We start from the raw sequence: 17,244 nt of genomic DNA on the forward strand, positions 1-17,244 counted from the left end.
CCAGCTCCGCCACTAACCAGCTGTGGGACTCGGGGCAAATCACTTTGCTAATTCCCAGTTTGCCACCTGAAAACTAAGCTGCCTCACTGGGTTGCTATGAGAACAAAAATTACATGAAATATACAGAAAATGCCTGTCAAAGCACTGGGCACATAGGAAAAAGCGGTCAACTGATAAAGTTCTTCCTCCCCATTCCAACCCCATTACCTCTGTCAAATAGCCAGTTGAGTTCACAAACTTCTCAAATTCAGCATTACTGACTTCATAGGCATCCATGTAAAAGGCATCAATAGCAACTCTCCTCGCAGGTGCTTCCCCATCCTGCTTTATCTGAGGATCATCTGTGCCCATTGTAAATACTCCGGCAGGGATGGGGACCATCTGCAGCAAAAGGGGAAACACGGGAAGTCAGGCCGTCACCGCCAGAGTGAACCTGGGTCAAGTGTAGAGCGCCAGCACACAGTAAGCACCCAACAGCGAGCCAACCTCCGCCACAAAAGCCACTGTGAAGTAAGTAAAATCATGGCGTACTCCAATGAATGATTAGTCACAAAAAGAAGTGAAAATTCTTTAGGGTAGTGATTTCTTTAGGAAAAACACTACATAATACACATCTGCACACGCCATGGAAACAGGTCTGGAGCAACAGTCACCAAGCTGCTAATGGCTGCAGTGCAGAGGCAGGGAGAATATTCCACTTCTTTATACATTTGTGCATTTTTGTCCTTTATTATGTCCATATTTCTTTTAAATTATTTTTAAAAGCAAATATAAAAATGCCAAATACAATATTTTTTCTTAACTTTTTTTTTTTTTTTGGCCACACGGCATGTGGGATCTTAGTTCCCCGACCAGGGCAACCCGCGCCCCCTGCAGTGGAAGCGCAGTCTTAACCACTGGACCACCAGGGAAGTCCCCATATATAATATATTAAAAAACCCACTGAGTGAATCTAGGTTCCCAATGATAATGGAAAAGACAAATCATTGAAATGGAAAATCTAAAAGGTTTACTAGAGGACCATGTCTTGTCCTTATTTAATACCTTATTAAAACTCTAATTGTTCCTATCTACTGTTTCACATAACCTCTAAACACCAAGAGGGTAGCAACCGAGGCTGCTTTGTTCACATGTTTTCCTAGCATTAAACATAAGATCTGAGGATCACACCGAAAATTTTCAGTTAAGAAACACAGGTCCATCCTCAGCATCACTTGGAAAATCCAACATTACAGCAGTCATCCAGTTTTACTGGGTATCCTAAATATATATCCCTCTGTCCTCTCCCCTTTTCTTTTCCTCGATTAATGCTGTAGCCTCACAATTGTCTCCTTGCCTCCAGTCTCATCCCTTCACATTTCTCCCGGCTCCTCTCTAAGCCATCAACCTTCCTTTCAATCATTCATACAAGTATTTAAGCCCCTACTGAACTTTTCAAAATATCTGTCTTCTGTATCCCACACAACTTACTGAGGCTCTGCTTGGAACAGAAAAAGACTGGAAACAACCTAAATATTTTTCAATATTGGAATGATTAACTAAATTGTGGGCCACCCAGAAAATGGAAAATTAGGCAGCCATAAGAAAAGGAAAAGAAGGAAAACACCAGGAATAAAAAGACACTTTTAATATATTGATATGGAGAGATCTCACCACGATGAAGAGCAAAGTGAACAAAGCAAGGTGCACCCTAGAAAGCATGGTGTGTTATCATTTGCATGAAAAGGAGGTGGGCAGGAGAACATAGATTCACATATTTTTTTGTATTTGCTTACATTTGCAGAACACGGCTCTGGGAAGGTTATTCAAGAAACTCATGCAGTGGTTGTCTGAGGGGAAGGTTATTACGAAAGTGGAAAATTTTTCACTATACACCCTTCTACAGAATTTTTTTTGTAATTTTAAAACCATGTACTCTATTCAAAATAACAAACAATAAAGTGTCAATCTGATTATACCTCTTTCCTACTTAAATTCTTCAGGGATTCCCCAGCACCTTTGAGGGTTAAATATCTCAGCATCAGAGCCTAATCTCTCCCCACCTCCCTCACCCTGTACTCCACCTGCACTTCATCTCTTGTGAATAACATCAATGCTCAACGATCACCTCCTACAGAAGGCCTTTCCTGCCTACATTTCCCTCTGCTGGCTGGGCATATCCCCCTCATTTGGGATCCTCTGATAAACACCTCTCTAAACAACCGACACACACTGTACATACTTTAATGGCTTGTTTTTACCTGCCCTAGATCCCAGGCTCCTTGGGGACCAGAAATAAAGTTTTCACTTCTATGTCCCCAGCTCCTAGTACGGTGCACGGCAAGTAAGGAAAGAAGGAAGTAAGGAAGGAAGGAAGGGAGTGGGGGGGATGGATGGATGAAGAAACTTCGTTGACTGAAAGAGTGACATCACGGATACAATGAAAAATGTATCAGTTGAATTATTCCTAATTATAAAAATTCTCTTTCTTTTATAACACCATCCCAGACATGGATAGCATGCCTGCATCACAGTGAAACTTGTTTAAGAGACTCTGCTCGAAGACTGAACTAGGTTCCCACATTATTCTCATTATTCTCCAAGCATCTGGGACACAAGATTCCTCAATCGAGATGAGAAGTCAGAATTTCAAGCAGCTCTGCAAAGAAGAAGAAAAATAGAAGCCTGCAGACGAAAGCTTAAAATGATTATTAAAATGATCTAATAAAAGGTTTCATATTTCCTAAAGGACTTTAAGAAAAAAAAAAAGCTTTCCAGCAGCAGACAAGTAGGTCCTTTTCTCAGAACGGCTGTTCATCCCAAGGTGCAAACACAAGGCCTATAGGAAACTATGCCCATTGTTCCCAATGAAGTTTTACAATTATCTCAGTTTTTCATCCCACTCTCCCTCAAGGTGAGCACCAACAATGCTAATACAATCACAACTTCCACTGTGGACTCCAGGCCTAATTTTTTTTCTTTCATTAACCATCAGAGATAGCCAGCAATGAATAAGCCAAGTTTCCATTCTGGAGGCTATAGATAAAAATAGCCTGCATGGCTCTGACTGTATCATAATTCCCAATTTTCACTGATGAAGTCTCTGTCCTACAAATGTAGAATGTCGTTCTAGTGAAATCCAGAGCATCAGGTCTCACACTCCTAAACCAAATACAAAGAACCGTTTTGATCAGTGTGGACCTTCATGAAGGTCCAGATTCAAACAATCCATTCGTCCTTGGAGGTAAGTTAAAACCCCTTCTGGCACATCAGTTTCTGCCACTGCCAAGCAAGCCAAAAGGACAGGTGAGTCAAAGCAACTCTCTTATCACTAGGACCATATCTGAGCTACACACTCTGGCCAGGTGCAGTGGACATCTATGATTTTTGCCCACCTGGCACCCATTCCCTCCTGTTCTTGTAAGAGCAAGTGACATCTCTTTGAAAACCACTTCTTCAACTAAGTACATGTCTCAGGTGGAGCTGGATGACACTGCTGCATGCCCCCCACTCCCCCCCGCCACACACACACCCCGCCCCTGCCCCATGACTCAGGCCTAGCCAATTACCACATTCTTTTGACCACAGAGATGTAATCAGGGATAGGCCCACGACCCAATCAAAGTTAATCTCAGAACTTTTGCTGGAGCTATGAGGGAAAGAAAACTCTTTCTCTTCCAGCTCTTTGATCATTAGAAGGAATACTACCTAAAAATGAAGCCAACATAGAAGAAAGAGGAGCTGCCGAGAGAGCCAAAAAGAGAGATCTGGAGATGCTGCCTGAGGCCCTGCATCCAGCTGTGTCTGGGACCATATCTGCACGTGAACTGCCCAGCCATGAGAGCCCATAAACGTCCCTACCCACACTTCTTTATCAGCCTACTAAGCTAGTTTTAAGAATCTCTTCTTTCACTTGCTTCTGTGGGACTTTTGTTTTCCACACAAAAATGAAATAAGTTTACAGGCAACTCTTTTGTGTAGCACTTCTCCTTTTTCCTTCTTTCCTCTCCTCAAACCTAAGTAAAAAGGTAAAGGCTCCGCAGAAAGCTGGGTGAATAACAAGAGATGCAAGCTCCCTGGATCTGCCCACAAGCTGCTGTCTTATCTATCTATGCAGGGCTTACCTACCTATATCATCCTGTCACTCTACTGACACTAATCATAGATGAAATGGCATTAAAGTTCCTTCAAGCCCGGGGATTTCATGATTCTATTCAGCCTCAGTTGTCACATCTGTAAAGTGGGGGATAATATCTCACAGGATCCTGGGGAGGATAAGATACAGCAAAAAGACTGCTTTCCAAAGGTTTCTTTAAAAAGTAACTCATACCCTTAATTCCCCTGGCAGTTTCTCAATATTGTAACCAACAAAAAAAGGTAAAAGATCATTCCAGAAATTGTTACACGATGCCTAAATGTGTAAAGCGCTTGGAGGATACAGACATTAAAACAGGTCTAAAAAATTGCTTCCCGTGTAGAAAGAGATATCAGACAATTACACAAATAACACTACTTTACAGAAAATATACAAGTTTCCATCAGACATTGACAAAATGCTATGAGAATTTAGAGGATAGAAACACCACTTCTTCCTGGAGGAAAGGGGTCATAGAAGAGATGGTATTCAATCGTGTCTTGACACCTGGGTAAGCATTACCCGATCAAACCATCCTCAGACAGGAAACTGACTGACTTTACCCACATATACAGAGATACCACGTACAATTTTATTGTCTCATGATCTTCAATGCCTTTTCAAACAACTCTTTTAAAAGATACATGGAGATTAAAACATTTTGATACCTTTTTATAAAATAATAAGCTGTACAGAACATTGTTAGAATAGTTTTCTCAAGGAGCATTGTATAGTTTTTAACCAGAGGGAAGTTAAGTAAAATTTGAAAATATCTATATTGTTTCCCAGACAATTCTTACTGCCATAACTTTCTGGTGAAACCTAAATTCCTTGAGGGTAAAGCCCAGTGCTATTTACTTCTCTGTAAATAGCACTTGGCAAGTGTTCATTAAATTGATTAAAATATTTTTTAATAAAGACTCACACCTAAAAAGTGTTACATTAAAAAGGGTGAAAATGTCACCCCCAGAAACCTTAAACTACTTACATATCCCGGAACACACCATGCACTTGTACAATGCTTCATTTGTACCCATGCTATTCTCCTTCTCGCAATGTCCTTCAATCTGCCCTTCCATCCCTAACTCCTGAAAATGTCTCCTCCAAGGCCTAGCCTAATGTGGTCTTTTCTTTGAGCACTTCCTGACTTGTCCAGGAAACAAGAATCCTTCTTCTTCTCCAAGTGCTTTGTACATACTCCTCCTATAGGACTGTCACTATAGAAAAATGATGCTTGCATATAACTGTGATTGTGTGTGTGTGTGTGTGTGTGAGTGAGAGACAGAGAGAGACAGACAGACAGACAGAGAGAGACAGAGAGAGAGAGAGAGAGGTCTACCAACAAGTCAATGCCTTGAGGGTAGGGCATAGGTCTTTCTTTTCTATAAGCCCAGAACACAGGACAGAGTCTTATATAATACGTGTACCAAATAAGTATTTATTGAATTAAACTAAATAAACGGAAAACAAAAATAGATTCAGTACAACCTCAATCCAAATCCCAGCAAGTTATTTGATCAATATGAACAATACGATACTCAAGTTTATATGGAGAGGCAAAAGACCCAGAAGAACCAACACAATATTGATGAGAAAAACGAAGTTGGAGGAAAGACACTATGCAACTTACTATAAAACTACAGTAGCCAAGACATGTATTAGTTAAAGAACACCCAAACGTATTAATGGAACAGCGGAGAGGGACCAGAAATAGACCTCCATAAATAAAATCAAATGATCTTTGACAAAGGAGCAAAGACAATACAATGGAGCTAAGGCAGTCTCTTCAACAAATGCTGGTACAACTGGACATCCACGTGCAAAAAAAAAAAAAAAGAATCTAGACAGAGACCACTCTTCAAAAGACAATGTCAAGAGACAGAAGACAAGCAACAGACTGGGAGAAAATAGTTGCTGATGACACATCTGATAAAGGACTGTTATCCAAAATAAACAATTCTTAAAACTCAACAATAAGAAAACAAATAATACAATTAAAAATGGGCCAAGGACCTTCCAAAGAAGATATACAGGTGGCAAAGATGCTCAGTATGTCAACCAAAAAATGCAAAATTAAAACAACATACCATTACATACCTTAGAATGCCCAAAATCTGAAACACTGACAACACCAAATGCTGACAAGGGTGTGGAGCAACAGGAATTCTCATGCCTTGCTAGTAGGAATGCACAACGGTACAGCCGCTTTGGAAGACAGTTTGGTGGTTTCTTACAAAACTAAGCATACTCTTGCTATATGATCCAACAATCACATTCCTTGGTATTTACTCAAAGGTGTTGAAAATTTTATGTCCACACAAAAAACCTGCACCCAGATTTTTATAGCAGCTTTATTCATAATTGCCAAAACTCAGAAACAAGCAAGATGCCTCTCAGTAGGTGAATGGATAAGCTGTGGTACATCCAGACAATACATTATTATTCAGCATGAAAAATAAATGAACTATCAAGCTATGAAAAGACACATAGGAAACTTAAATGAATATTACTAAGTGAAGGAAGCCAATCTGAAGAGCCTACATACTATATGATTCCAACTATAAGACATTCTGGAAAAGGCAAAACTTATGGAGACAGTAAAAAGATCAGTGGTGGCCACTTGGGAGGAGGGAGAGGGATGAAGAGGCAGAGCACAGAAGATTCTTAGGGCAATAAAAATATTCTGTATGATACTATAGTGATGGACGTATGTCGCTGTACATTCATCCAAACATATAAAATGTTCAACACCAACAGTGAACCCTAATGTAAATTACAGTTGACTCCTGAACAACACGGATTTGAACTGTGAGGGTCAACTTATACATAGATTTTTTCAATAGATACATACTTCAGTACTACATGACCTGCACTTTGTTGAATCCTGGAATGCAGAACCACAGGTATGGAAGGCCAACTGTAAAGTTATACTAGGATTTTTGACCACGCAGGGGGCCAGTGCCCCTAACCCACATGTTTTTCAAGGGTCAACTGCACAGACTTTGGGTGATTATGATATGTCGGTGTAGGTTTATCAATTGTAACAAATGTACCACTGTGGTGGAGGATCTTGATAATGGGCAAGGCTATGCCTGTGTTGGGGCAGTAGGTATATGGGAAATCTCTTTACCTTCCTCTCAATTTTGTTGTGAACCTAAAACTGCTCAAAAAAATAATCCTTTTATTTAAAAAAAGAAAGAAAATTAAGAAAATAAAAGGTTATCACTACGACCATGTATCTCACATAATATTGGACTTCCTGAATTCAGAATAAATGGCTAAGTGTCAGAATTAGACCAAAGTCATCTGCACATGAACTAAAACATCTGAAACCAAGGAAAACAGAGAGACAAAGAACAGCCTCCTAGGAATTCCTTTGTCTTGATAAGAAGTCTACTTCAGGTTCAAGCATTAAGTTTAAGAGTCCTTGAAGGCTTGTGAGCTGTGTTCTCAACAACTGCTAGTTTACTAATAACTTGGGATGCTGCCAAACATTATAGAAACTGAGTGCAAGGGAAGACAAACATAAAATAAATGCACATATACAAAATATAAGTTAATTAATTATATATTTTTCCCTTTATAAAATGAATGCAAGATATGGCCAAAGATGACCCACACAATACTCAGTCCGGACGTGAACCCACTCTAAAGGGATGAAAAATGGATATCTTATAATGATACGTACATCAGATTCTGGAATCAATAGGACATTGGAGCATTTAAAATGAGGAATGTTCAGTACTGGCCAGAAGGTTCTCGGCAAAAGTTTGACACAGACCAATGTACATGCAAATAAGACAGCGCCCCTGTTAGTTACAAAGCAGATAACCAGAGGGCTTTCCCTGCAGGAGGAGGGAGAAACTGATTATCAATTACCATTCAAGTTATAGAGGAACTAAAATCAAGTATGGCCAACACACACTACAACTGTAACCAAGGCTCCCCACAACACAAAAGATAAACACTAATAATGCAGGGAATCCTCTGAGGAACAACAGGAAACATTTTAGAGGCCAGTAATTATACAGGATGGAGAAACAATGAGAAGTCCAGCTACCAACCTCCTAACACTCTATACCCAAGTCACAAAATTATAGTCCTGACTCCCCTCCCTCTCACAACCTAGCTGGGGAGAGACACCAACAGACAAATATCTTCAGTAATGGTTATGTCAGAGCAAACAGGTACAACTGCGGCAGCATATGGAAATACTGAAGGGGAAGGAAGGAAAGAGGTCAGGTAAGGCCTGCAGGAGGATGTTACCTCTCACCTAAGAACTGAAAATTGGTCAGAATTAACCCACAGGAAAAAAAAAAAACTTGGACAGAAAAAGCTGGAAAGGGTGTACTAGTATTCAAGAAGAAGAACTTTGGGAGTCAGCAGATCTAAGTTGTTTTCACAACCATACCAATATGCAAAATACCTGGAGTGGTAAGAACTAAGGAACAGTTACTGATTTTTTGTTTTAACTAAGAACTAAATAATAGTTATTATTAATGTTATTATTTACATATCCTAGCACATAAAACATTCAGGCACTGTGCAAGGTATAGATAAACGATAGTAATAAAACAACTACTGTTTACTTAGTCTTTCCCATGTACTAAAGTGCTAGGAATAGCAGAATAAATAAGACAAGTCCTTGTCGTCAAGAAGCAGAGTCTACTGTCAGAGACTACTGATAAGTAAACAACAAGGTTAGAGACACTGACACCCAGTGTCCTGATTCCTTCACAATTAATGAGAGGAACGCAGGACTTAAACCCACATCTATCTGACTTAAAATTCTGAGAACCTCATCAAAAACACAGGGTGCAAGAACGAGGAAGCAGGAGATAAGAGGTAAGAAAAGGAAAGACAACTGTCCTCAAACCAAACTCCCTAATGCTCAGCATTACGCAGAGCCCCAAGACCCACCCGTTTCGGAGGGCGGAAGAACTTCTCAACAAACTGGATCTGCAAGTGCGCGATTTGGCAATGTAATTATAATCTTTACTTGCCTTCCTCCAACCCCTGGCCTTACCCATCCCAACCCTGTCGAGGAACCCGGCGCCCCCCACCCGTCGTTAAGGAACCAAGAGAGCACCTTGGTGGGCGGGAACGGTCGCTCTCCGGCTACCGAGCCTGGGGCGTTCGCCTCCCGCGAGTATCGGTGCGCGGCCGCCGAGCTGCCATGGGCCCCGGGCCGCTGGGGAGTGCCACAACCGCACGAGCCCGCGAGGGACGCCGCGCCCGCCTCGGCCCCGACCTCTTCGCCCCCCGCCGCCCGGCCCAGCAGCAAGACCAGAGGCAAAGAGAGAACGAGACCGAGCCCTACGCCTCGTCCTCCAGCCGGCCCTAGCGCGGGCGCAGCCATGTTTTCCCACTAGCCATGTGACCCTTTGGGTCACGTGGCCCCGCCCTCCTTAAAGGGGCCAAGCCCTAGGCTGACTTCAGTGTCCCTAAGAGTTGCCCTCTTTCCACCTCTCTCCAGGTACCTCTCCTTTAGAGCCTTCCTCCTTGGCTCTCCTGACGTGAAAACAAGAAAACCCAAAAAGTCTTGGCCTTCCGCAGCCTGTGCGCCCCATTATTATTTTTAGGTTGAAAAAATTATAATCGAGTTTATTGAGCATTTGTTGTGTGCCAGGCAATACACTAGGTGAGCACTTTATTTTTTGAAATCTCATTTAATCCTCACGAGGACCCTGAATGTTGAGTGCACAGAACAATTAAGTGATCTGCCCAAGGTCACAAGGCAAATAAATGTCAAAAGACGAGATTTAAACCCAGCCACACTGCGTCTCTAACACATACCTTCAAACCCTGAGTTTTAAATCATTATGCTGTAATGCAGGCAATTCAATAAGCTTCCCTTAACAGGAAAATGGAAGATGAACGTGTTGAAGGACACCTCACCAAGGGATACAGGTAGAGAAATCCCTACTGTGGCTCTCAAAGTGTCGTCCCAGACCAGCAGCATGAGCATGACCCGGGAACTTGTTAGAAATTCAATACTCAGAATGTCTGGGGACAGGACACATCAATCTGTGCGTTTAACAAGTTCTCCAGATGATTCTAAAGCATACTGATGCACACTAAAGTTTGAGAACCACTGTTTCATAAGACCCAATCTCTTCAGGGGGAAATAAAAGGCAAAACAAAAACCAGAAAGAGGGGGGACCTATAGATTAAATATGACATCTCACACAATTGTAGTATATATGAATCTTATCTAAAAAGTGATTCAAACCTACTGATCTCAAATTTTTTAGGATAATCAGAGAAATATGGCCACTAAATCAAGTTATGATATTTGATAAAATTAAGAATTACTGTCAATTTTGTTTTTAGTTTTTTAAGAGTGATAATGGTATTTGTGGGTATGTTTTTTAAAAGAATCCCTTCCTTTGAGATATATGTATTGAAATAGATGATAGATAGATAGATAGATAAAAAGACATGCTGTTGCCAAGGAGTTGCTTCTCAAAATATGGTGAATGGGGTGATGGCTAGAGATGAAACACAATCGGCCATGAGTTGGTCATTGTTAAAGCTGGTTTATGGATTTTTCAGTGTTTTTTGTCCTATTCTTTCTAGTTTATGTTTGAAGTTTTTTTAGTATAAAGGAAAGTCCGTGGTGATCATTTTGCAATACATACAAATAGGGAATCATTCTGTTGTACACCTGAAACTAATCTAATATGTCAACTATATCTCAAATGAAAAAAACAGGTGAAAAAATTTTAAGTCCTTCCATACTTGCTATTTTACAGTTTGCCAAGAGCTTTCACACATTTTCTCATTTAACATCACAACCCCTTGGCAAGAAATCTACTATTACTATACCCATTTTACAACTGATGAGGCTAAAAGATCAATGCTTTAACCAAGGTTTTACATGTTAGCTGTGCACAAATATAGATTCCAGGTCAGAGATAATCTTTGTCAGTCTCTTTGCAAGTGTTCAATCTCAGCACAAGCCTGCTGCCCTACCGAGCCCTGAATTCCTTTGATTGATGGTCCTGCTACACTATTAGGCGATAAGCTTCATGAAGGCAAGGATCCTGCCTATTTGTTCACCATTGTATCTGCAAAATTAGGCCAAGACCTGGCACTTAATAAACTCTTAGTGAGTATTTATTGAGTTAATGGAAAAATGAATGGCAGTAATCATGACCTCTTTCCCTTAAAGAGAAGCAAATTGTTGAGAAAATAATACAGATTTTAGACTCAGAAAGAGCTGTGTTTAAAGCCGGCCAATTACAAGAAGCATTCACCTTTCTAAGCCACTATTTCTTCATATGTGAAACGGGGATAATAATAGCACCTTCTTACAGATTTTATGAAGATTAAGTGAGATAGCGTTGTAAAAGTCTTAGCATTTCACAATACCTCAAAAAAAATGTTTGCTATTATTAGCCATCATTATCAAAGATGGAAACTTCGTTGATTCTCCAGGAAGTATCAACCTTCTCTCTCAATTCATTAAATAATTTCTTATTGGTCACTCACTAATCAATGAGTAAGTGGGAAAAAGTGATGAGAAATCCATAGGTGAGAAGGCCATGCTAGGAATCAGAGTTAAAAGTACAGCTCAGCAATCAACTCTACACCAATTAGGGCAATTTATCTAGACTTTCCCTCACGCTCTGACTCCCACTTAAGTTCCTTCTGCTGGTCTTCTTGCCCCTTCCATCTAATGAAGCTAGATGAAAGACCTCAGACCTGACAGTGACTTCTGTGTTCACTAAACAGCAAGACCAGTGTGACTGCAGTAGAATAAACAAGGGAGGGGGGGGAAACAAAGGAGGTCAGAAAGTAACAGGGGGCCAGATTATGTAGGATCTAGTAAGCTTTTACTCTAACTGAAAGGCAGTGTCATTACATAGTTTTTTGTTTGGTTGGTTTTTTTGCGGTATGCGGGCCTCTCACTGTTGTGGCCTCTTCCGTTGCGGAGCACAGGCTCCGGACGCGCAGGCTCAGTGGCCATGGCTCACGGACCTAGCCGCTCCGGGGCATGTGGGATCTTCCCAGACCAGGGCACGAACCCGTGTCCCTTGCATTGGCAGGCGAACTCTCAACCATTGTGTCACCAGGGAAGCCCTACACAGTTGTGAGAAGACATCTCACACTTTTCCTGCTAATCAGGGTCAGTTTCCCTGCCAAGTTATAGGCTCCTTGTCTTGCCTGGAGGTCCCTGAACACAAGGAGTCCAAAGAGCCCTGATAGCAGTCATGGCTTGTAGTTCAATGGGATCATTCCTGTGCACAGCAAGAGTGTACTCCTTTGAGGACCAGGACAAGGCGAGCCTCTGTTGAATTGCTGAGTGATGCTGGTGCCCCTCTGCCCCATGCATGCCTGACAGCCTTGGTACCTAGCATCTCATGAGGGCCCTCCCAGGGAATACAGTCCTCAGTGGGTCTTCTGGCCTCTCAGAATAAATCCAAACAGCATTTTTAGTTCCCTGAACTATCAAGTCCTTTCTTCTATCTGCCTCAGCAACCCATGCATTTCACCTTCATTTAGAGTAAGCCACTGCTTTCTCCCAGCTTCTAGATCCACACTAGCAATGAGTCTGCCCCTTTCCCTGGGGTCCTTGCCAAGGTATGAAATCCCAAGTCCTAAGTGAGAACTTCCAAGTCAATACATTCTTGTCCATCCATTCTTGTGTTTTGGGCCCTTAATCAAATACCCACACAGTTCAGGCCCAAGGTTACTCCCCTGGCTTTGGTTCATATGTGCTAGTTAATTCCTTTGTAAAACAGCTTTACTGAGATATAATTCACACACCATACAATCTACCCTTTTAAAGTATATAATTCAATGATTTTTCATATACTCACATTATTATACAACCATCACCACAATCTAACTTTGGAACATTTTTATTATCCCTCCCAAAGAAACTCCAAACCTCATTAACAGTCACTCTTCATTCCCTCATCCCCCCAACCCTGCCCCGGGTAACACCCACTCGACTTTCTGTCTCCATAGCCTTGCCTATTCTGGACATTTCTTGTAAATGAAATCATAAAATATATGGCTTTTTGTGTCTGCTTCTTTCACTTGGAATATTTCTGAGATTCATCCATGTTGTAGCACAAATCAGCACTTCTTTCCTTTTTATGGCCAAAATACCAAATTTAATTCATCCGTTCATCAGTTGATGGACATTTGGATTGTTTCCACTTTTTAGCTATGATGAATAATGCAGCTATGGACAGCGTATGAACATTTGTCTACAAGTTTTGTGTGGACATATGTTTCATTTCTCTTGGGTATAAACTAGGGGTGGGATTGTTTGGTTATATGGTAACTCTGTGTCTAACCTCTTGCAGGAGCTACCAAACTGTTTCCCAAAGTGCCTGTACCAGTTTACGTTCCCATCAACAATGCCTGAGGGGATCTACTTTCTCCATCATGCTAGTTAATTCTTGCATTTCCTTTAGAGTAAAATGTCTTTTCTCCTTTCTGAGGCCCAGCATTTCCTCAGTTTGGCTATACTGGGATTTAACTCTCCTTATAGCCTGGCAGGCACAGAGGAGGTGAGGGCACTGCCTGGGGTGAGGGGGACCTTCAGCTTCTTCCCACGTGGAGGAACTGCTAAGTTCTCCAAACTCAATACTAGTTCTCTGCAGGCTCTGGGGCTCAGAGAAGTCTGCAGAGCCACATTTCTCAGGGGCCTCCACCTACATGTTCCTGCCCCATGTTTTGGGTCCCAGGTTTTTCCAGTCTGATCCCTGACTTTAGCATAGGAAACCTGCCGTGACTGAGCATCCAAACATCTCTGGAGCTCTGGATTCTAACAATCAGATCATTAACCTGACACTCAGCTCGACCTGCTCTTAAACAGCTACCAAAGAGCCCCTTTGGGTCTCACATGTACTTTTTAACTGTTTTTTTAGCTGCCTTTGTTTCTCTTTGTCTCTCTGTAGGATGTCAATGCCACTTGGTAATAACCAGCCAATCCCATTATTCTTGGATCCATTGTTCCTCTACATCTTTCAAATTCCCCAAATCAGCACACTGGTGTAGACGTTCCTTTCCACATGGACATTTTCCCAGGTCAGCACCAGTAAACATTTTACCAGTTGGGCTGCCACCTTGTGCCAGGGGCTGTCCATACCCCACATACCACTCAAGATGGGGGTCCTCTGAGGAGGAAGAACAGAACTGGAGGAATCATGTTCACTGACTTCAGACTGTACTGCAAAACTACAGGATTCGAAACAGTATGGTACTGGCACAAAAACAGACACATAGATCAATGGAAAAGGATAGAAAGGATAGAAAGCCCAGAAGTAAATCCACACACGTATGGTCAATTAATCTACAACAAAGGAGGTAGGAATATACAATGAGAAAAGACAGTCTCTTCAATAAGGAGTGCTGGGAAAACTGGACAGCTACATGTAAAAGAACGAAATTAGAACATTCTCTAATACCATATACAAAAATAAACTCAAAATGGATTAAGATCTAAATGTAAGACTGGAAACCATAAAACCCCTAGAAGAAAACATAGGCAGAACACTCTTTGACATAAATCGCAGCAGTGTTTTGGGGGGGGAAATCTGTCTCCTAAAGCAAAGGAAGTAAAAGCAAAAATAAACAAGTGGGACCTAATTAGGCTTGAAAGTATTTGCACAGCAAAGGAAACCATCAACAAAAGGAAAAGACAACTTACTGAATGGGAGAAAATATCTTCTAATGATATGACCAATAAGGGGTTAATATCCAAAATATATAAACAACTCAAACAACTCAACAGCAAAAAAAACAAGCAACTCAATTAAAAAATGGGCAGAAGACCTGAACAGACACTTTTCCAAAGAAGACATGCAGATAGCCAACAGGCACATGAAAAGATTCTCAACATCATTAATCATCAGAGAAATGCAAATTAAAACCACAAAAAGGGGTTCCCCTGGTGGCGCAGTGGTTGAGAGTCCGCCTGCCGATGCAGGGGACACGGGTTCGTGCCCCGGTCCGGGAGGATCCCACATGCTGCGGAACGGCTGGGCCCGTGAGCCATGGCCGTTGAGCCTGCACGTCCGGAGCCTGTGCTCCACAACGGGAGAGGCCACAACAGTGAGAGGCCCGTGTACTGCAGAAAAAAAAAAAAAAAAAACCTACAAAATGATATCACCACACACCTGTTAGAATGGCTATCATCAAAAAGAACACAAATAGTAATGTTGGTGAGGATATGGAGAAAATGGCACCCTCATACACAGTTGATGGGAATGTGAATTGGTGCAACCATTGTGGAAAATAGTATGGAGGGTTCTCAGAAAACTAAAAATACAATTACGATATGACCCAGCAATTCCACTCCTGGGTATACATCTGGAAAAACAATGAAAATACTAATTCAGAAAGATACATGCACCCCAATGTTCATAGCAGCATTATTTACAGTAGCTGAGATATGGAAGCAACCTAAGTGTCCATCAATAGTGGATAAAGAAGATATATATATATATATATACACATACATATATATATGTGTGTGTGTATATATATATATATGTGCACACACATATGTAATGGAATACTACTCAGCCATAGAAAAGAATGAAATTTTGCCATTTGCAACAACATGGATGTACTTGGGGGATATTATACTAAGTGAAATAAGTCAGAGACAAATACTGTATGATATCACTTATATGTGGAATCTAAAAACTAAAACAAACTAGTGAATATAACTAAAAGGAAACAGACTCACAGATATAGAGAACAAAGTAGTGGTTACCAGTGGTGAGAGGGAAGGAGGAGGGGCAAACTACCATGTATAAAATAAAGAAGATACAAGGATATATTGTACAACACAGGGAAAACAGCCACTATTTTATAATAACTATAAATGGAGTATAACCTTTAAAAATTGTGAATCACTATGTTGTACACCTGTAATTTATATAATATTGTATATCAACTCTATCTCATTAAAAAAAGATGGGCATCCTCATTGCCAGCCAGGCAGTGGATGACCCAGTCCTCAAATCTCATCTTATCACCTGCTTTCTCAGACTGCTTCTAGTACCAACTCTGTCAGTGTGGTTCACGTCAAAAAGAGATGCCTCCAAAACCAGAAATATAGATCAATGGAAGAGGATAGAAAGCCCAGAGATAAACCCATGCACCTATGGTCACCCAATCTATGACAAAGGAGGCAAGAATAAACAATGGGGAAAAGACAGTCTCTTCAATAAGTGGTGCTGGGAAAACTGGACAGCTATATGTAAAAGAATGAAATTAGAAACTCTCCCAAAGCAAATAAACAGCATACACAAAAGTAAACTCAAAATGGATTAGAGACCTAAATGTAACGCCGGACACTTTAAAACTCTTAGAGGAAAGCATAGGTAGAACACTCTGGGACATAAATCGCAGCAAGATCTTTTTTGACCCACCTCCTAGAGTAATGAAAATAAAAGCAAAAATAAACAAATGGGACCTAATGAAACTTCAAAGCTTTTGCACAGCAAAGGAAACCATAAACAAGACGAAAAGACAACCCTCAGAATGGGAGAAAATATTTGCAGGTGAAGCAACTGACAAGGGATTAATCTCCAAAATATACAAACAGCTCATGCAGCTCAATATCAACAAAACAAACAATCCAACCAAATTATTACAGAATCATTAGAGAAATGCAAGTCAAAACTACAATGAGGTATCACCTCACACCAGTCAGAATGGCCATCACCAAAAAAATCCACAAACAATAAATGCTGGAGAGGGTGTGGAGAAAAAAATGGAACCCTCTTACTCTGCTGGTGGGAATGTAAATTAATACGGCCACTATGGAGAACAGTATGGAGGTTCCCTAAAAATCTAAAAATAAACCTACCATATGAATCAGCAATCCCACTCCTGGGCATATACCTAGAGAAAACCATGATTCAAAAGATACGTGTGCCCCAATATTCACTGCAGCACTATTTACAATAGCCAGGATCTGGAAGCAACCTAAATGTCCCTCGACGGAAGAATGGATACAGAAGATGTGGTACATATATGCAATGGAATATTACTCAGCCATAAAAAGGAACAAAATTGTGCCATTTGCAGAGACGTGGATAGAGCTAGAGACTGTCATACTAAGTGAAGTAAGTCAGAAAGAGAAAAACGAATATTAC

General features: G+C 41.0%; 1 protein-coding gene across 1 annotated transcript in view; it reads right to left on the minus strand.

Annotated features, from left to right (window-relative positions):
• The window catches only part of SUMF1 (sulfatase modifying factor 1), a 111,606-nt gene extending 102,126 nt beyond the window's left edge, over positions 1-9,480 (minus strand). Inside the window, exons 1-2 of the mRNA XM_060022940.1 lie at positions 9,204-9,480; positions 208-381 (exon numbers count right to left, since the gene is read on the minus strand). Coding sequence (XP_059878923.1) covers positions 208-381; positions 9,204-9,473 — 444 coding nt within the window. The 5' untranslated portion in view covers positions 9,474-9,480. The remainder of the gene's footprint in view (positions 1-207; positions 382-9,203) is intronic.
• Between the last annotated feature and the right edge of the window lie 7,764 nt (positions 9,481-17,244).

This window comes from Delphinus delphis, chromosome 10, assembly GCF_949987515.2.
Source record: "Delphinus delphis chromosome 10, mDelDel1.2, whole genome shotgun sequence".
In the NCBI taxonomy this organism is placed as follows: domain Eukaryota; kingdom Metazoa; phylum Chordata; class Mammalia; order Artiodactyla; family Delphinidae; genus Delphinus; species Delphinus delphis.